The sequence below is a fragment of the Lynx rufus genome, unplaced genomic scaffold, assembly GCF_022079265.1.
Source record: "Lynx rufus isolate CCGP_SWC_20201006 ecotype Redwood Valley unplaced genomic scaffold, mLynRuf1.p SCAF_5, whole genome shotgun sequence".
Lineage (NCBI taxonomy): Eukaryota > Metazoa > Chordata > Mammalia > Carnivora > Felidae > Lynx > Lynx rufus.
The window spans coordinates 133518810-133541307 of NW_025814867.1; the positions used below are offsets into that span (position 1 = coordinate 133518810).

The 22498-nt window shown below is 35.2% G+C and overlaps 1 protein-coding gene across 1 annotated transcript in view; it reads right to left on the minus strand.

Annotated features, from left to right (window-relative positions):
• TMPRSS15 (transmembrane serine protease 15) overlaps positions 1–22498 on the minus strand; it is a 121384-nt gene that overhangs the window by 52220 nt on the left and 46666 nt on the right. Inside the window, exons 12-15 of the mRNA XM_047100465.1 lie at positions 12232–12337; positions 11787–11937; positions 9245–9380; positions 1256–1345 (exon numbers count right to left, since the gene is read on the minus strand). Of these exons, the coding sequence (XP_046956421.1) occupies positions 1256–1345; positions 9245–9380; positions 11787–11937; positions 12232–12337 (483 nt within the window). The remainder of the gene's footprint in view (positions 1–1255; positions 1346–9244; positions 9381–11786; positions 11938–12231; positions 12338–22498) is intronic.

A 22498-nucleotide genomic window follows, 5' to 3' on the forward strand; every position in this document is an offset into this window, starting at 1 on the left:
TTATCTACATCTTCATCTAGACCGTGTCATGTTTGTTTCTTCTTTTCTCATTTCAGTGCCTAACAAAGTGCCCAATAATATTTATTTAATAAATCAACAAATTTAATAAATTTATTCAAATTGTTCTTTTAATATTCCACTGATGTTTCAGAAATTTTGGACCATTCCTTTGTACAAATGATATGTTTAAAAGATGTCTTCAATGTGGAATAGAGATGATAATCTCTGGTTCCCCCTACAAGTCAAATTAGATTCATGGTTGTTTATTTTTTTGGATCAGATAAGCCCCTGGAATAGTGACTTTATTCTCCTATGAAAGTGATATTTACTTATCTCTGGGTCATTTGAAGGAAGAAAAGCTGACATTTTCTAACAACACATTTTTCACTGTCATTAGAGCATTTCTTTTACTGGTAGATTTTCCCATTTAGATTGGTGTTGCTATCTTAGATGCGGCCATGTGAGGAACATATCTGTTTCCCAGGCCTACTGAAGTGGAATATTTGTAGGATGGGCTGGGGAATTGGCATTTTTAACATAATTTCTATGCAGTTTGAATGAGCTACTCTACTTAGAAATATTGACCTAGATATAGGCTCTGTTCAGTTTTAGCAAACTATTCTTCCCTCTACACTTAATGATTTTCTAGTGAATCCTCATTATTTCATCTTTTATACTGAGAAACTAGCTACCTGACTCTAGCTGCCTGCTTTATTGACACTGGTCTATATTTACAAAAGGTGTGGATGTCACAGTTGGCCCTTTACTTTTTGCACTTTTGCTGACTTTATTCTATGAAATTGCAAACTTGTTATATATAATATAGACATTGTATGTATAATCAAGACGAGTGATTAAGAGAACAGTATCTGGAGTAAGGTACTTCTACTTACTGGTTTTATTAAATTTTTAAATTTTAGAATTGTAATAATAACACCTGCTTTAAAGAATTATTGTAAGAATTGACTGAAACAGTATATTAAGCACTAGCACAGTGCCTGGCATGAAATAAATGCTAAGTAAGTTAGTAATCATTATTGTTATTGTTGTTATCATTATATTATGCAATATTATAGATGTGATAGTTGTAGTCAGGTTTGGAAAATTTCTAATCCACTTTGCTGTGTCAAGGTGGGAATCTAGCCTTGATATATATATATATATATATATATATATATACACACACACACACACACACACACACACACACACACACACATCTGTTTCTCATGGCTTGGGAAAAGAAACGACTCACAAAAAGCCTTATTAGGGTAGCTGTTTGGAAAGTTCATAGAAGTGAATGTTGTATTTGGCTCCCACAGTTCAAAAGGTCCTCCACAGTCCGCTGAAAAGGAAATAACAAAAAATCATTAGTAACACAATGCTTATTTCAGAGAAATAATATTATATCTTAGCAAATTTCCAATTATATTTCTTGGAATACTGATTTTGACAGATAAAATGCATAGTGTGTATAAAAGAAAACCTTGCAACTTAAGTAATGAAAAACTACAGGTAAACTGGTCTCCTTACTGAAGAACTTCTCAAAACATTAAATATTCTTATGTTATTTATGAATCTCCAAGAAGGCATAATAGTATGCAGCATTTCCCAAAATTATTTGGGTAAGGAATAATTTTTCTGAGCATCTTTTATAAATAGGCTTCATGAAATAAGGTATCAGATACTCCTTGCTATAGAAAAAAAAAGAATCTTTATAATAGAACAGATCTTATTTCTGCCTTTCTGAGAAGGGCTAGTAAATGACTCATTTGGCCATTTTTTATGTTTTTTCTTTCTTTTTGTTTTTCTACTATTTTTCCTTTCTTTCTTTCCTTCTTTCTTTCTTTCTTTCCTTCTTTCTTTCTGTCTATCTAGCTTTCTTTTTTTCAGTAGAGAGGAAGCCTCACTGTTCTGTATACTGAGTTGTTTTACTGTCAAGAACGGGAGACAAACTGAAACTTCACTTGCTAAATAATTGGCCTAGACTGATCTGTACTTAACATTGTCTAGGAGTCAAGTTGAGGAAACACTTATTAGAAAAAATAGAGCACAGGTATCCTAGTGAAAACTAAGATGATTTAAGTAGGCATATTAACTTTATGAAATTCTTAACCTATTTTAAATTTATCCTCCTGCTTAGGAAGAAAATTCTAGAGTAATATAAAATTTTACCAGCTAGTTTAAGTATCCTTATTCTATCTTATTTTTATTAGCATGTTACATTTAAAATCAAGAGGATAAAAGTAACCTAATTCTAAGGATATAGGAAACTGAGATTAAGTATATATTTTTACTGTGATTAAAGGCAGATGATACTGAAGTTATTTACTCCCAATAAGATAATAAAAATCAGATAATAGGAGGGATAATTAAATGTCTCTATATCTACAGCAGTGCCTTCAGTCATACCCTCTTCTTTGGTCCCTCTTTTATTTCTGTTTTATTTTTTAAAATTTATTTTATTTATTTTTGAGAACGAGAGAGAGTGCACATGGGGCAGGGGGAAAAAGAGAGGAAGAGAGAGAATTGCAAGCAGACTCTGAACTGTCAGCATGGAGCCTGAAGCAGGGCTCAATGTCAGGAAGCATGAGACCATGACCTAAGCTGAAATCTAGAGTCAGACACGTAACCGACTGAGCCACTCAGGCTCCCTGGTTCCTCTTTTATATGTTATCTATCTCATTTGTGTAGATCTTTACAATTCATGTGCTTCTTCCAAATTTGCATGCAATGAGCCTCTTCGGTTTGCATGTCATGATGTATATGACTGGGCGGAGAGGGGCAGTTGCTGTGGCCCAGTAGTAGTGTTGCCATCCCATCCTGTTTTGTAAGGTGTGGAGCCTGGTCTACCTTACCCACTCTCCTGGGCAGGCTGGGCCAGATCCGGATGAGCTTAGCAAGAGTAATATAATCTCTTATAAAACGTTACCATTTGCACATTGTTTCCATGCACATCGTCTCATCTGGGAGGGAACATGATGTATAAAAGGAAGATGTGCTGGAGCTGGTGGATTAAATTTTTGCCCTGAGTTAGATACTTGTCTTTTTGAGAGTTGGTTTTCTCATACATAAAATAGATATATATTAGATATTTTCAGGGTTGTTTATAAAAATTAGACATAATTATGAAAAGTGCCTACACATTACCTGGAATATTCAGTACTGATTTCCAATACATACTTGTGGGTTAGGTAATTACTTTTATTATTTCAATTTTAAGTGGAAATAAAAGCATTGGAGATATTCAGTTACTTGCTAATACTGTACACATCCATTTAGTGTCAAAGTCAAGACTTCAATTCAGTTCATCTCAAGCTCATCCCTCAATATGTCTTCTGATTAAGTTGATTAAACCCTGCATTATTTCCACTGTCTGGTCTAAGCTATAGAGAGGGTTTGACTGTGTCTCAGTAAGTGCCACTTGATGGTAGGTGACATAAAACTTGTTGGGTATAGACAGAAAAAAAGGAGGGTAGAAAGGAACATAGATGAAAGTACTAACAAGTAAGGTCAATGATGGATAGATCTAGAAGAAAGAAAGTACTGTACATAGGTTGTTGAAGAAAATACTTAAACCAAAGAAAGAGTGATAATGGGGAAGAAGAGCAGGTTCTCCACTGGGCAGGAGGAAGGAAAGGCAAGAGGATTGTGTGCTCCCATCTCTGAGGCTAATACTCTCCTTGATTATGTGATTAATTGTCCAGTAAAGATTTCTGAAGAAGGATCTATGGCAATCCCTCCAACCCCACTAACATACAACTCATTTAATTTTAATAATTCTTAGTGCCATGAAAATCTCCCATAAATCCTCTGTGAAACTAATGGGAAAGGGGGAAGTATAATTGCAGGGGCAAAACTAACATTGCAGATTGCAGATTGGGGAAAACCAGTTCTTCCCATTTCACAGATTTAGACGTGGCCAGTGGATTTGTTTTTGTTTTGTTGTTGTTGATTTTAAACCGTCATTCAGGGGCGCCTGGGTGGCGCAGTCGGTTAAGCGTCCGACTTCAGCCAGGTCACGATCTCGCGGTCCGTGAGTTCGAGCCCCGCGTCGGGCTCTGGGCTGATGATGGCCCAGAGCCTGGAGCCTGCTTCCGATTCTGTGTCTCCCTCTCTCTTTGCCCCTCCCCCGTTCATGCTCTGTCTCTCTCTGTCCCAAAAATAAATAAACGTTGAAAAAAAAAATAAAAAAATAAACCGTCATTCATATTTTCTTTTCAAGGAATAGAAAAATCTCAAAATGTATTCTTCTAACGGAGTAAAAAGCTGACATTTTGGAGAAGGGATTGAATTTTCACATAACTGAACACAACAGTACATTATATTAGATATATATGAGTAGGTAGGACTTTAATAAATACACAACTAGAACTAAAATGTTGTCAAGCGTAATTGTGAAGCCTGTCAAGGCAGACAGTTCACTTAGCATTTCTCCACTAAATAGAAGTCTTAGAAATTAAAAATCCCTTTTTTGAAATTCATCTCACATATAATTTCATATCTAATAACTCAGTAGTAAGGTATCTCTGACCCTTGGCCTGATATGATATGTCAGTGACTCTGTATACATATGATAGTAAGGAATTGGAAAAAGCACTTTCAGCCATTCTAAATACGAAGACACAATGTATTTTAAGAGTGGTGTTGCTATAGTAAAGACATAGCTTCTTAATAGAGGGGCTGAAGACTCATAAAACATACTTTTGGGTATCACATACTGTGTCATTAGATAAACTCTCTCCACCCAGAGACTAAAGAGTTAAATTGTCTGGTACAGGGAACTCTATTCATTTACAGTTGTTAAATTTTGTCATTTTTCTTTTTCTTGAAGCTGTTCTCTCAAAGATTTGTATTCTGATTAATTCCTTACTATGCCAGCAGGGATTTTCACTCCATACAGTATGTAAATAGCATGCAGTATTTTGCAAAGTGGTTGTCAAGGATAGATATTTTCCTTGAAGTATGTCATTTTTAATCCATGCTGAAGCCTCTGACGTTCATGAGATATGTGTTAGTGTGGGGTGAAAAAGAAAAAAGCCCAGCTCTCACTTACAAGAAGAAGGTTCAAATTAAAGGTATTTGTGGAAAAACAATAGATGCACCTTGAGAAATAGTATCTCTCATTGATGTTTAAATAATGTTAAAGTCAGCAATTACTTTTCATCATCATAGTAATAGACAAGTCTTACACTATTACATATAACATTTAAAAAATTTAGGTTGTAATATAAAATGGAGTCTCCCATGAAAATTTTGTGTTTGGTTTCTCAAAATTTATATTCCATTCATATATTCTAGTGACCTATGAATGCATGTGAGTGCAGTTAATATGGAATTTGCTAGGGATTTAAATATCAAGTCATACTGGGGCGCCTGGGTGGCGCAGTCGGTTAAGCGTCCGACTTCAGCCAGGTCACGATCTCGCGGTCCGGGAGTTCGAGCCCCGCGTCAGGCTCTGGGCTGATGGCTCAGAGCCTGGAGCCTGTTTCCGATTCTGTGTCTCCCTCTCTCTCTGCCCCTCCCCCGTTCATGCTCTGTCTCTCTCTGTCCCAAAAATAAATAAACGTTGAAAAAAAAAATTTAAAAAAATAAATATCAAGTCATACTAATGATATAAAAGGCAAGTAGCTCTGCTAGAATATGAGCCTCATATAATTATAAGACAAGTAGATAGGTACCGATTCATTTCTATAGAAATGAAGAATTTAAGTTAGATTATTTAACTCAAAGTATAACGTCCTGTCTATGAAACCTTCCAAATTAACTTTGATTTGGTCTTTGGACATGGAAAATGGCCTAAATGATGGCCAAATAGAGCAAAATTGTGGAAATAAAGAGTGACTATTAAAATAGCTGAAACTATGGCTTATAATTTTTTTTCTTAAGTAGTTTTAACAGTCGCAGAAATAAGTTAGGGACCTGAAGTGTGGATTTCTTTTTGTTTATTCTTATTCTATTTAGTAGGTATCTTGTCACGTATCACCCAAATTGTGTTGCAAGTTGACATGATATTTGTTTAATGGAATGTGTACTTTTTACAAGTGTTCTCAATACAATCCCCATGCTTGAATTATTTGTGTTAATGTCAGAGGGCAACAATTGTAGAGCTAATGCAACAGCAAGTGATTGAAGCCACAAAATGGAAGAATCCCTGTACTTACAAAAACTGAACTTAACAATTCTCCAAACTAGGCACAATGTGGATGCCTAAGAACAAAGGAGGAATTTTGCTAGTCAGCTACTGGTCTGGGATTATTTTCTTATTTAAATGCTCTATAAGAGCTAAAGAAAGGCTATTAGCCAGTCAGCCATGGTTTCCTTTTATTCCTGCTTAAACAAATCAGTGATCTGGAACCAGAAAAGCTCTGCTCAAATAAGAATTTCACTGAACCAATTGCAAATGGCATTAGAATGAAATTGTTCAGAATGCATTTGATGGTAATTAACATTTTCTGCTGTGCTAAATATTGCCCTGAAGTGAACCATTTGGAAACTGGAACAAATATACTTTGGGAAAATTCTAAAGTTTATATTTTAAAATCAGATAGGTCATTCTACCGTTATAATATCCCTATTGTTAAAATATGCAAGGATATCATGCTTCCTTGACACTGAAGTATTATTTTTTCTCTTTCTGACTAGACTAGATATGAGGACTGAATGGCTTATGTAGTTAAAGTTTTAATGTGGGAAATTATAATGAAGTTTTACTTGTATGTATGCTATTATGAACAAAAGTTATCTTGCATTTTTGATTTCAGATAATGATGAAATTATTATTTTAAAAATATCAAGCCTATGAAACTTAATTCCACTGGAAAATTTTTCTCGACCACTTATCTATGAATAGAGAAACACACCAGCAGAAAGGATTATGGAAATTGTTTTTAAATGATTGAAATATCAAAATAACAAGATGTTGGGGCACCTAGGTGGCTCAGTCGGTTAAGTGTCTGACTATTGATTTCAACGCACGTCATGATCTCATAGTTCCTGGGATCGAACCCCCTGTCAGGCTCTGTGTTGACAGTGCAGAGCCTGCTTGGGATTGTCTCTCTTTCTCTTTCTCTCCCTGCCACCCCCTGCTCTCTCTTTCTTTCAAAATAAATAAATAAACATTAAAAAAAAGGCAGGATGTTTCTAATATTTGGTATCCATAGGAATTATTTATCAAACCAGTAGTAATTTTAATAATTAAAATGTGGTGGGTGTTTTTGCATCAGAATGTTCTATATAAGAATGTAATATATAAGTTTTATAGACAGATAAGGTGTGGGCTACCAACAATGAAATCAAACAATTATTTTTAAACAGTGCTGGATAGCCCAAACTATTGTATTCATGGTGGTTTTTTCTCTATCCCATCCCTTCCTTCATTTCCAAATCTTAGTTCTGGTATCAAAATTTTGTTTTACAAAAATGTTTGTGTCACAAAAGAAATTTACAGTCAACATAAAAAGAAAGAGAGATCGGTTCAGGTCTAATAATATTTATTGATCTATTTGTGTGATGTTAAGAACCAGTCAGATAACTGTGAAGCAAAGGTGAGTAAGAATCAGAGTTTGGTGCCATGAAAGTCACTCCTTGCCACAATCTTGTGGCCAAATTATTATGTGAGAATGCGTGCTATTTTTCTGCCTTTGTTTCAATTTTATAAGTGTTCTACTGTCTCTTAATGTTTCCTTAAAGACTTCTCTAGTTCACACTTTCTTCTCCAAAGTCTATCACTTACTTTTCTAGTTCATTACTTTTAGGGGTACATAATTATATTTTGTCTTAAGTATTTATTTACATAGATTATATTTATTTGTTCCATGTATTGGTTACTGCTATGTATTACATTTATTATGCAATGCTTTTTACATAGTAGATATTTATAAAATTTGAATGAATGTTTGAAATATTGAGGAATTTATGTATAGTCTATTCAAGCATCTAAACCTGTTAATACGAAAGATGGTAAGAGTAAACTAGCCTTTTGGTAGAATGTAAGTACATTCACTATGGTGGCATGGAACCAGTGTGACAATGTATATGCTCTTAAACACCGGTAATTTATCTTTAGAACTTTTGAGTTGTTAAAGCCCCTCATCTTAAAGTCTGCTTTCTTTTTCTTTTTTTAAGGTAAAGATTGAAAGCAGAAAAACATGTAGTTTTGGAAGTAAAGTCAAATTTGGATGTGTTCTCCAAGTTGATTTGCTGGTGTGATTATGGGAAGAGTTTCAAGTGCACTTGGAAGGAAATGGGAAATGGAAAAAGTGCTGTCTGTGGGCTCAGATCCATGGCAGAAGAAAAACATCCATGAGGTCTGATACAAGCAAAGTTGTAGAGCTAGCTCAGCTTCCAAGTACCATAATCCAAAGAAGGATAAAAGGTATGTTTTTTTTACATCAAAACTGCAATGCAGTGAAGACATCTCAATAAAGGCAATACCTGTTTTATATAATTTATCATTGTACCTTTTTTTTTTCCTGCCAAATCCTGTAGTCTGAAAGTAGTATGTAGTTATGGTCTCCTTTGACATGCTAAGATGGATAGTAATGCCCCTTTGTCCTCTGAAATGTCATGTTTCCAATTTGTATTAAAAACACAGGTAGACACAGGCTCCATTTTGTTTTTTTTTGTTTTTTGTTTTTTTTGTCTTAAAAGAACCCATAAGACAAGGGAAATCCTGGTCACTGCTCAGCTGAAACACGTTAGTGGCCCCATGAAGGGAGCACATTGCAGGGCCTTACGAAGGCATCATTTTAGGATAAAAATCTTTCATGTGATCTTGGTGTGTATAGTCAAAGTCCAGGCCCAATAATTGCTATTAAATTATTCCAGAAAAAGGCTGGGTGGGTTTCAAGCTTAACTAAACTCTTCTTGAGATCTAACATCATTGTTTAAGAAGACCATGAGAATCTTAAGGTTTTTTTCCCCAAAGATTCTCAGCCATGCCACATGGTCAATACAGCCTTAATTTGTATTTTAGTGAAAACAGGATGGAAATCAACACCTTAATTATTAAAAAAATATACTAACATTATTATAAATATTATGCATAACAAAGTACCAAATGATTTCTTTATGAGTGTATGCATAACATGTAATATTTTGTTAGCTTCCATTTTACTTATATTTTGAAGTCTTAGATTTTCAGTGAAAAAATATTAGACTAAGATAATTTAAAAAGTCAAAGGAAGATCTACCTGAAAATATTAATGATTTAATTGGTAAAATACATGTTATAGTTACTTACTAGGAAGTTCTGGTGGAGGAGTTGGGACCAAAGTTGGTTCTGGATAAAGACTCACATTGCAAATCCCATATGTTAGGCTAATGTCATCCAAAGCTATATCACTCAGGAACTGGTTTTTAAAAGCATTGAAAGCAACCTGCAATTCAGAGAAGGATATGAAATCATTCTACTCTAATCTCTGACTTGGTTCTTGTGGCCCAACATTCTCTGGAGAATCAGTATTACCAACTCTAAATATAAGAGGGCAAGTGTCTGTACAATGGAATATTGATAGATCATGCTCTTTTATAATCCTTCTGCTGAGTCCACTCCTTTACTTATGTCCACTGGTGTCTTCCTTCTGAGTTAGGCAATATTGTCACAGTTTCTCTGTGTCTCTGTCTGTCTCTCTCTCTCATGATTTGTCATACTCTACTGGATTCTGCCACACAGCCACATTTTCTGGCATTTTCTTCTCACAGATTCCTCCCTGCAACACTATTAGAAATCCAGGTAGCTGTCTGTCTTCTTATAGAATACAAACCCTAAAGGGAAGACACACCAACTGAATAATTTAAATGAGAAAAGAAAGGGACAAGGGAAAAATGGGTATAATATGATCATTCAGGGCCAACTAGTTCTGATATAGTTCACCCAGAAAGCTGGTGTGAGATCCTGTGTGAGGGTAATGCCCAGAGGACACAGACCCAGACTGGGAAGAAATTTTCAAGTGGTCAGATGAAACATATTAGGTTCTTAAGGACAGTGAGTATTTTAGCTGAACGTTCCTGGATCCTCTTCTGTAGGAAAGACATAAACAGAATACCTGCTATACGCTAATTGCTATGCAAGGCACATTGTACACATTATCTCATTTAATTCTTTCAACACTATTATACAGTCATCCATTTACGCAATTGTTCATTCATCCTACCTACTTTATGCTAGACATAACTCCAAAGAAGGATTATTTTCTCCCTTTCATGTACGTGCAGGTTGAATTTCAAAGAGACTAAAGTGACTTAAGATTTCATAACAAAGTGGCAGAGGCAAGGTGCAACTATTTGTTGAACTTGCTGTTCTCATTCTGCCTGATAAGCTAACTTGGAAGAAGTGGGTGGAGTTATACTACTTTAAAAAAAATGTTTAATGAGTTGAGACAGATTTTGCCACTGCAATGCAGCTGTCCCCCCTTATCTGAGGTATTACTTTCTGCCATTTCAGATCTTCATGGTCAACCAAGTTCTGAAATAGATGATCTTTCTTCGGTATTGTTAGAAGGTCAGTAGTAGCATAAGGCCATGTCACAATGCCTATAACATTCACTTCACTTCATCTCATCACATAGGCATTTTATCATCTCACATCATCATAAGAAGGGTGAATAAAGTACAATAACATATTTTGAGAGAGAGCGAGAGGCCAGATTCACATTACTTTTGTTACGGTATATTGTTGTAATTGTTCTATTTTTTTATTAATTTTGTAAATCTCTTACTGAGTCTAATTAATAAATGAAACTTTTTTGTAGGTATGTATTTATAGAAAAGTACACAGTATATACAGGGTTTGATAGTATCTATGTTTTCAGGCATCCATGGGGGTCTTAGAACATATCCTCTGTGGACAAGTCAGGTACCATACTTATTTTCCTGCTTCTGCCATTTCCTAGTTCCCTTGATGTCCTATTTTCCTTTATCCTTCTCTGAATTATCAGAAAACAAAGTTGGAGAAGAAAACTTCACAGAAAAAATAAAAAAGACTTCAGAAGAAAGAAAAATGGAAGGAATGCAGACAAGTGTGGTTGATTATTGCCTGCCTTACACGAAATCACAGGGGCGAACTGAAGCCTTCACAATGACGATGTCTGTCCAAACAGACACCTACTGAGAGTTACACTCTCTTGTCTGAAATGACCCGATTAAAACATTGTTAATTTGGTCTGACTATTAGCCTGTATTATCCTGTATTTTAATTGTAAACACCGTTAGGAAGAGAACACATTAAGCTGTTATCTGAAAAATTAATCCACTTTAATGTGAAATAAATGATCAGAAACTTCCCAATGATACAGCTTGTACAATTTGTTTCTAAAGGAAATATATAGATTAAGTCAAAGTAAGGCAAGGTGGATGGATACTGATGGGTGTGGATGTTCTAATAGGAAAGGATGATTCCCTAGAAAGTGCAGGGTTGATCTAGCTGGTGTTTGTGAAAGCTGAAGTCCTTGGTATGTAGGGGATATGGGAAGACATGGTCGACTTGTGCTAGAAAGTTGCTGAAGAAAACTGAAATATATCACAAAGTTTCTATGGATTTTATCGCTCATTATAAGCAATAGTTTCATGTAGTAAGTTGTTTTTCTATAAGTGGTTTTAAATAAATGAATGGACAAATGAAAATGTAGGCACTCAAAATTAAAAAAAAAGATGAAGCAAGTAGAAAAAGTGATTGGCTATATTCAGAAAAAAATAATTTTTTCATCATGTTACCTAGATTATAATTGTATCACCATTTGTAGAACACAAATACATGATTATAAATCACAAGGTATTTTGCCAACCTTAAATTCCACTGTTTCGTTTAATGTTACTTGTCCATAATTCCAATTTTCTCCATAATTTCCTTCCTTTTGGAAAACTGTCTTCTCCATGTTTTGGTTACTGCTGATATTAATGCTTAATTTATAGACATTTTCACCATACATATAATACCTAATTGGGAAACAAGAAGAAATTATTGGATTTCTACAATATTAGAATAAATGGAACTTAGGATTTTTCTAAATCCTTTACTTTCTCTGAAATACTCTATTTTTCCTTGAGTGAGAGCGTTCCTAGAGAAGGGGAGGGAGTCTCCCATCATTTTGCTATTTTATCTGTTGGATAAATAATAGCAAATGAATTAAAACTTGGGTGCCTTAGTAAAATCAGAGTCTGGCAATGTGACAAAGGCAATGTTACTCATTAAATAAGGCAGTATTTATTTCACATATGTCTATGACATACCAGAAACTGAGGCAGACTGGTTCCAAAGTGGGGTCTAAAGGGAGACTTAAGAGCCCTACTCTTTCTCGTCTCCCTCCTGGTCCAGTTGGGGTGGAAATGTAAAATCCTATAAAAACAAAAAAAAAGTTTTACTTCATTTAAATTACAGCAATTTCATTGTGTGAGATACATCATGTATAAGCAGAAAAGAGCAACTTTAAGGTAAAAATGTAAAGAGGGAAAGGGCAGTAGATGTGAATCCAGAGGGCACTATCTCTGCCATAAAAATTATTATTTAGGAACTCAATTCTCAACTTCCCAATTTATAAAACAAGACCCTTGAATTGGAGTATCACTAAAGGTATATCAATCTCTGACTTTTTATGAGTCCAAATGATTATTTCATCATATTATCGTATCTAAACGCCACTTTAATTCCCATTTACTAGATGTTTTGATCAATTCCCTTCTTTAGAGACAATGAGTACATGAGAGTATTTAGATATGCTACTGGATTAACTCATGATATATGCAAGTATTTGTGCACAAATTTGAAGGCAATGTTAAGAGTTTCAAAGACAGTCAGTTTTTTCTTTCATGGACTATACTGCATTTCTCCCTATAAGAAGTTACCTGATTTTATAATGGTTTCATCTTCTATATTTCTTTGAATGAGAACTAATCAGATCACAGAAGAGCAGGAAGCATGCTAATCTACATAAAAGCTTTCTATAATAGCTCAAGCCACTGCATAAAGTCCTTTCTGGTCTGGAATTCATTATTCCAACCAATGATTTGAGTTATTTGAAGTGTGGGAAGAGTTGCTTGAGTGAGATCATCTTGAACACTTTCTTAGGGAAATTTATTTATTTATTTTATTCTTAGTTTGCAGCTTATATATTATGACAGAAAGCAGGAATCATGTAACAAAATATGAGATAAAGCAAATGACATATTGGGTAAATCTAATTTTATTAGAATGTTATTTTTTTATGAAACACTGAAATTTAGTGTTTATTTGAAATCAAGCATGTTCTCTCTTTGTGCTTTCCAACAGAAATTTTTATTTATTTATTTATTTATTTGTTTGTTTATTTATTTATACTTATTTTTTTTTAATGTTTTCATTTATTTTTGAGAGACAGAGAAACAGAGCATGAACAGGGGAGGGTCAGAGAGAGAGGGAGACACAGAATCTGAAGCAGGCTCCAGGCTCTGAGCTGCCAGCATAGAGCCCGATGCGGGGCTCAAGCTCATGGTCTGTGAGATCATGACCTGAGCCGCTTAACCAACTGAGCCACCCAGCTGCGCCCCAACAGAAATTTTTAAAAGCAATGCTGTATAAAATTCAACTCATTCATTTACAACATGCAGCATAAGGACAAGATACAAAGTAAAGTACTAGTAAAACTGCCAATAGATATGTCAATTTATATGTAGGTAAGTAAGGCAAAAAATTCAGAATAAATTAGTCTTTTATCAAGGTGAAATCATAGTCAAGTATATATATTTAAAAAAATTTTTTTGAGTGTTTATTATTTTTTAAGGAGAGAAAGAGAGTGTGTGAGCAGGGGAGGAGCAGAGAGAAAGGGAGACACAGAATCCAAAGTGGGCTCCAGGCTCTGAGCTGTCAGCACAGAGACCCATGTGGGGCTTGAACTCACAAACCATGAGATCGTGACCTGAGCCAAAGTCGACGCTTAACTGCATAGTCAAATATATTAATAAATGTAATATTAAGTACATTCACTCGACTTAGATTATAATATGTAAAATGGAAATGAATGAATGTTTAACATTTTATATTAACATGTTACTAATACTTTATATAAGGCTGTGGCATTTCATGAGTACTTATTTTAGCTTTACAGTTAGTGCTCAATTATTCAACCTAGTAAAAAATGTAACATAGGAGATGATCCAGAGTCCATCCTTTAAATGCCAAATTCCAAAACCCGTTTGAATTGACCTTAATTTTAGTTGATTATAATATAGTTGGGGAGGAAATGATTAAAATACTATTGAATGCCATGAATCAATAGTGAAATGGGTACCTTGTTCAGAAATATTTCTAGCTAGCAGCAATTATATACCATGAAAACTATTGTGCTTCTATTTATGTTTGGCCATGTTCATAGTCAATTAGTTATAAGAAATATTTTGAACCTATTGTTTACTCATTGAGCAGTAATATATATGGGATTTTCAGTCTCATAAAAATATCATGACGCTATGGGTTTTGTACCACTGTTCAGATAAAACTGTTAATCATGTGGATCATAGTACCTTATGAATTTTGCATAAATACATTTTAAAAAACACAATATATTACATATCACATAGAATTGCATGTTTTGGAATATAACATAAAATAACATATTAATAAATATATAATAATAAAAATGGAAAAATAATATATTAAATATTTCTGTGATATCAGCTAAATTCTCTACTTAACAAATCAGAAGATGAATAAAATTCTTCATAAAATTACGAATTTTTAAAATAGAATATTGTTTACATAAAAATTTACTTGTCTACCTCATGTCCTTAAATTTCATCTACAATATTTTCCTGTGGGGGTCATTTGCCTGTCTTTAATGTTTGTCAGATTTGCAGGAATCATTGCATTCAAGGCAGCCCATTCCATTTCAACACAATTAGAAAATTCTTTTCTTTTCTAAGAGTAAGTTATCATGTGCTTATTTTTTCAAATTTTGCTCCTCAGCCCATTAAGGATAAATGAATTTATGTTAACTACAAATGTTTAAGCTACTATTTTGACTTTTCTAAGTCTTCTCAAGCTTTTTTTCATCCTTTTGGCCTTCAATAATTTTAATATGGCACAATTTCAATTGCCTCGCATTTGATAAGCTCTCAGTTGTACATCCGTCTGGTTCCACTCAGAATATGGAAACCAGAAGTTCACACAATATTTCTGTTGGAGTATCTTAGCAGGTGGACTAATAAGGACATAATACCTTGGGAGTATAATTTAAGTTATAATATCATTGAGACTATTTATTTTTAAGTGTGTCTCATTCATAGTTCTCTAACTCTCCATGAGAATTCTTCACCTCCTCCATCCTTGCCCTATAATGCCTCCTTCTGCACAATCTAATTGGTCCCTTATTTACCATCTGTTTATTTCCTACTAAACAAACATAAATTTACAATGATGGTTGAAGCTACTATACTATGACTTCAGTGTCATTTTCTAGCCATAGTTCTTATAATTCATCTATTTACAGGTAGCACTTCTACAAAATTACATTATTTTGATTTTTTTCAACCCCCAGAAATGTTAAGACATATGGGCCTTTTTTCCCCCATTTTTCTGTCCCTCTACGTCTCCTTACGATTGTACTTGTCAAAATCTTACTAATTTTTTGAAATCATTTAGCTCATATTGCCATTTCTTTTAGAAAGTGCTTATTGATCCTCCCAATCATATGTGTCCACTCCTTTTGAATTGTCTGTTGCACATGTACTTTCTCTGATGTCACTTAGTTTATCCGTTTTTCTTTTCTTTTCTTTTTTTAGTTTATTTATTTTGAGAGAGAGAGAGAGAGAGAGAGAGAGAGAGAGAGAGAGAGAGAGGCAGAGAGAGAGAGAGAGGGTGGGAGAGAGAATCCTGAGCATGTTCTGTACTGTCGGCGTAAAGCACCACATGGGCTCCTTCCAGCTCACGACCTGGAAGAGATCGTGACCTGAGCAGAAAACAAGAGTCAGATCATGACCTGAGCAGAAAACAAGAGTCAGATGCTTAACTGACTTAGCACCCAGATGTTCCTCACTTAGTCTATTTTACTGTGTATTATATTCATATTCATATGTGACCTTTAAAACTGTTAGATTTGGGGAGAAAAATACACTTGGTTCATTTTTGAATTTTCAATATGGATTAGCTGAATGTTGCTTAATTTATTCTTATTACACCAATTTGACTTGTTCATTTTAAATTTATTAAAGTAATACACAAAAGGAATGATTAGATAGATATTTTTCATAATCACATGGGAATTTCTACGGTGAAATGATAATTTCTTCTAAAATCTTACAAATTTCTTGAAATGTCTTCAAGAACTCTTCCATTAGCCTCATAGCTTAAAACCCAGAAGATTGAATTTATTTTGTTAACCTAAGCATATAATGAACCTGTTTGTGGAGCTTTGGTTTTTCTTACTTCTTTCTATCCCTTTTACTGCTTATTTCCCCATGAACCAAATCTAACTGTTTCACACCCAACACCTCAAGTAAGGAGAAAAAGTGTTGGACACGTGCTAATGTGATATAGACACAGCAGCAGCTGGACAGTCTGTAGAACTTTGTGGAAACTTGGAGATCCCTTTCAAGAGGAAATTAGCCTGAAACAAACCATTTTGTGGGTTGTGAGCACCTATGTAAAATTAACTGAACCTAGGAGATAAACATTGTAAGTTTTACATTACAGAATGGTTCAAAATCAAGTCTATCAATATTAATAGACTTTGTATTAATGAATTTCCTAAAATTCAACATCACAGGAAAGCTAAGGGAATAAAGACAAATATTACTTTGAAAACACTAAAGTCATACTTATGTTAGAAGAAAGTATCTGTGCTACATGAAATGCAGATATCTAAAAGGCTTAATATACTTTCGAAAATTGAACAGTATAACTATTTTTCTCCCTAGCCTAACACTGAAAACAGCTCTGCAGTCAATTTTTATCTGTTGAATGCTTTTGCAACATGAAAAGAAAATAGTTATAATCCCTAGCATTTCTACAGCACTTTTTGCTTGCCATTTTCTTATTATATTTATTTACTTATTTTTTGTAAACATAGTAAGCAATTTAATGTTCAAAATATGCCTCTAAAGTCAGGTCCTATTATCATCAGCCCACTACCCAGATGAGGGAACTGAGGCAAAGAGGACAGATACCTTGCCTAAAGGGCAGAGCTGATTTAAACCTAGCTGGCTTCAGAGTCTCTATTTTAATGATGTTTTACCACTACACTACACTAGCCCCTAAGCATTAGAAACAATTATGATTTCTCCGAGAAAGACCAACAAAGAAACACTTGCTTTGAGCTGTCTAGCCCTTTTGTGACCCCTACATTTCTGAAGTTTTCACATGTTACTGACCTCATTTTCCCTGAATGTTCTGAACAAAGGAACCACTTCTGAGCTCCCCAAGATGCCGCCCTGTATCAGTGCCACCATTTCCACTGACTCCCTTTGCTTCTAAGAGGTGCAGAGAAACTCTGAGCATCCACACTGCACACATTTGGAGCCGGTGCTCTACCAGAAGACAGTTCTTTAGAAGGAACCGAAAAGTTAAGGGGCTTAGATGTTCTTCCCTAAAGCAATGTTAATTCAAAGTTTATCTGTTTCATTTAGACTTTTCTGTCATTTAAAGTGAAGGCAAAGAACAAAAATCCCCTGCATGGATAAGAGGAACAGCAGGAGAGATTTAATTCTCTTCCATTTCAGAGGTAGGATGTTCTGACACATAAAAAAGCAGGTTGGAAGAAAAATGCCCCTGGGGGCGGGGAATGTCTGGTAGATTATGAAATCACTGGTAGGAGAGTTGGAGAGAACCTATTAAATCCTATCATCCATTCTCATTACACCACTGCCTCTGCTGGGCTCTGAACCGCTCTGACTTGTCTCATTTTAAATAACTCCTGCTACATGACTTTCTCCTGAGACTCCATTTCCGACCCAACTATTTAAAATCTTCACCTGACATTCAACCTGTTTCACTGTGGTCATTTTCATCTTATTTCTTTAGTTATTTAATCTGTTGGCAAGCTGAAACCATTTTTCACCTGTAATGTACTTCTATTCTTCAAATATCAGTGGAATTATTTTATCTCTTATTATGATGACATAAAAGTAGAAAAATGATCATTTGAACATCAAAGACTTCAACTACATAAAAGGTATCTGTCATAGTCAATAGATATAAATGCTTTCTGTACTTTCCTCTAACTACTCTTGTCCAAGTGTGGTACAGACATTTTTTTTTTTTTTTTTTTTACAATAAAGACAAAAACTGGTCAAATGATTTAACTGTTTTAGACCAGGCTTCTTCAGAGGGCTGGGGTGATTATCGCTTTGGGGTTAGTCTTTAGCTGTGCAGATTACTAATTTATCCATAGAGATCAGGCTCTGGGAAATCACTTATTCAAAGAAGAGTAACTGTGTATTATACTATGCACGTCATTATTTTCAATACTAAACATTTTTGGTCTAATGGGATTGGCCAGCTACACAGAACACATTTTTGTTCAGAGCTCTGTATTGGTAACTAAGTTAGCAGAATCCTGTTGCCTTTCCTTTCAGAACCTGACCTCTTCTTACTGTATCTGGTCCCACTGATCTGAAAGTCCTATGGCCTCTTCTCTGGGTGGGGTGATAACTCTCCTCTGGTCTCCCTGACAACACTCTTGCCCTTCTATTCACTATTCTACGAGCCAGTGTGAATCCTATCACTTCTATGCTCAAGAACCTCCAATAACTCTTCATTTCACTAAGGAAAGAGCCAAAGCTATAGAAGACCCATCATTATCTGCACTCCACTGGCCCTGTTTATTCCACATCAGCCATGCTGGCCTCCTAGCTTTTTTTCAAATAGGTCAGGCATACTCCCTTTAAAGTTCTTGCTCTTCTTCTTCCTTGTCTGGAATAATCTACATAGTCAATTCCTTCCATTCCATAAAGTTTTCTTTTGAATGTCACTTTTCTATGAGATCCAACTGATCACCCTCTTTTAGTCTACACCAGCACTCCTGCACACCTGCCCTACCCGCCGTCCTTACCAAACTCTACATTTTCTCAGAGCACTCATTCACATTTACAATACCCACAAATTGTAATTATTTGTCATGCAGATTGCTTAGTTTCTATTTTGTAAGTTTTTAAATTAAAATTTTTTTCCCCTTACTATATATGTTACATAATCTCAGAAAATCTGGTTTCGTTTTACTCAAAGATATATACTGAGTGCCTTGAATAGGCACTGGGGCTCAAAAAAATATTTCTTGAGTAAAGGAGTGGAAGAATTATTCAACTGGGGCTTTTAATGATGACTATGGAAATAGATTAAAAATAGATCAAAAGTAGTCATTTTTTATTATGCAATATTTTGATCAAGTTGAAGTAGTGTGATGAGCCATATTTTGTTATTCCAGGGAGGCCATTGTCCAAAGGAACAGGACTAGTCAGATACATTTTTGCCCTGAGAAAATGAACTCTTTAATGTCCTCTTTCCAGATGTCATTCCCAATAGACATTAAATCAACTATTTACTTTTTAGGTTATGAAAATGAGAATATTGATGTCTGCAATAGAAGTGGCCACTGATAATATATTTAAAAGAAATTTTTTTAATGTTTATTTATTCTCAGAGAGAGAGAGAGAGAGAGAGAGAGAGAGAGACAGTGCAAGCAGGGGATGGGCAGAGAGAGAAGGAGAGAGGGAAGCAGGCTCCAGGCTCTGAGCTGTCAGCACAGATTCCTGATGCGGGGCTCAAACTCAGGAACCATGAGATCATGACCTGAACCAAAGTTGGATACTTCGCTGACTGAGCCACACAGGCATCCCGGCATTGATAATATATTTAAATGCACATATCATCAGGTTATTTTTATGTTATAAGCAATTTCTCACAGTCAATAACTCATTCAGAAATTACTTATTGAGTCAGAGTTGAAGACATTCATTCATATATCCAAATATTTTTACATGTTAATTAGATTCAGGCACTGAGAAGGCACTAGGAATTCAAAGATGAAAAAGACAAGTTCCTCATTTCTGAAGAGAATACTGTAGTGAAAAGAAAAAAATAAGTAAGAAAATATAATACTACATAACAGGAAAAACAAAAGAGGTGTTTAAGATGCTTAACAGAAAGAAAGATTTTGACTTGGAGGTTCCAGACAGGCTTTATGGTGATAAGTAGTGATATGAGATCTGTGTGTTCAATGCCTAGAGCCCTATCAGGTTAGAGGCAGATTATAATATGTGTTTTTGGAGTTGAACTATATTCTCATCCATAACCTATTGACAAGTCATACTGTTGGATGGATTTTGTTTAAGAAAATTAGCTAAATTCCAAAATCGCTATTCTGCCCTTTCTGTAATTTTCCTTACTTTGTAAAATATGCATTACTTCTAGATTTGAACTCTCCATTCAGTGATTAATTTGGTATTATAAATACATGCTTCTAAGGTTTTCATGAGCAGTCTTCCCAGTATGATTTCCTTATCTTCTGATAATTCCCCATGATTTCTGGACTTCTCCATCAACTATTATCATCTCCAATGTTATCTTTCTACCTGAAATCCAACTGATATTCACATGAAGAGGTATTTACTAATCACAACCATTTCTCTCAGGACCATGCTTTAAAATCAGCTCTTCCACAGTCTTTTTTCTATGACTGATGTTTGTGTCTCCACAATTTATATATTGAAACCCTACTCATCTTGTGACGGTGTTTGGAGGTGGGTAATTTGGTCATGAACGTGAATCCCTCATGATGGGATTAGTGACCTTATGAGAAGAAATAAGAGAGAGTGCTCTGTCTCTGTCTCTCCCTGACTCTCTGTCTCTCTCTGTTGTGTGAGGACACAGTGTCAGGGCAGGTGGCTGTGGCCCAGGAAGAGTGTTCTCATCAGAACCTGTCCATGGCGCCACCCTGACCACAGACTTCCAATCCCCAAAACTGTCAGAAATCAATGATTGTTTAAGCCAAGCGGTCTTGGTATTCTGTCATAGAAGCTTACAGAGACTAAGCAGACTAAGACAGTTCTTCAGAAGAAGGAGATCTATCTCTATATCTGCATTCTAAGATAGCATGACCTTGTATACTGAAAATTGTAGGAAAGTCTTTAAAAACTATCAGAGTTAGTAAACAAATTCAGCAAAGTTGCAGGGTCCAAGACCAATATACAAAACTCAACTGTATTTCTATATGCTAGCAATAAACAATCAGAAAATGAAATAAAGGCAAAGTAAACCAAAGTTCAGGAAAGTTGATTGTCTCCTATGCATCCAGTTAGTAAATAATTAGTGGTAAATCTAGGACAAAAACCTATGTCTTTTTTTTTAACTGCTTTTATTTTTTATTTTTTAAAATTTACATCCAAATTAGTTAGCATATAGTGCAACAATGACTTCAGGAGTAGATTCCTTAGTGCCCCTTACACATTTAGCCCATCCCCTCCCACAAACCCTCCAGTAACCCTCAGTTTGTTCTCCATATTTATGAGTCTCTTCTGTTTTGTCCCCCTCCCTGTTTTTATATTATTTTTGTTTTCCTTCCCTTATGTTCATCTGTTTTGTCTCTTAAAGTCCTCATATGAGTTAAGTCATGATTTTTGTCTTTCCCTGACTAATTTCACGTAGCATAATACCCTCCAGTTCCATCTACATAGTTGCAAATGGCAAGATTTCATTCTTTTTGATTGCCGAGTAATACTCCATTGTATATATATACACCACATTTTCTTTATCCATTCATCCATCAATGGACATTTGGGCTCTTTCCATACTTTGGCTATTGTTGATAGTGCTGCTATAAACATGGGGGTGCATGTGTCCCTTTGAAACAGCACACCTGTATCCTGTGGATAAATGTCTAGTAGTGCAATTGCTGGGTCGTAGGGTAGTTCTATTTTTAGTTTTTTAAGGAAGCTCCATACTGTTTTCCAGAGTGGCTACACCAGCTTGCATTCCCACCAACAATGCAAAAGAGATCCTCTTTCTCTGCATCCTCACCAACATCTGTTGTTGCCTGAGTTGTTAAAGTTAGCCATTCTGACAGGTGTAGGGTAGTATCTCATGGTGGTTTTGATTTGTATTTCCCTGATGATGAGTGATGTTGAGCATTTTTTCATGTGTCGGTTGGCCATCTGGATGTCTTCTTTGGAGAAGCATCTATTCATGTCTTTTGCCCATTTCTTCACTGGATTTTTGGGTGTTGAGTTGGATAAGTTCTTTGTAGATTTTGGATACTAACCCTTTATCTGATATGTCATTTGCAATTCTTCTCCCATTCTGTCAGTTGCCTTTTAGTTTTGCTGATGGTTTCCTTCACTGTGCAGAAGCTTTTTATTTTGATGAGGTCCCAATAGTTCATTTTTGCTTTTGTTTCCCTTGCCTCTAGAGACGTGTTGAGAAAGAAGTTGCTGCGGCCAAGATGAAAGAGGTTTTTGCCTGCTTTCTCCTCGAGGATTTTGATGGCTTCCTGTCTTACACTGAGGCCTTTCATCCATTTTGAGTTTACTTTTGTGT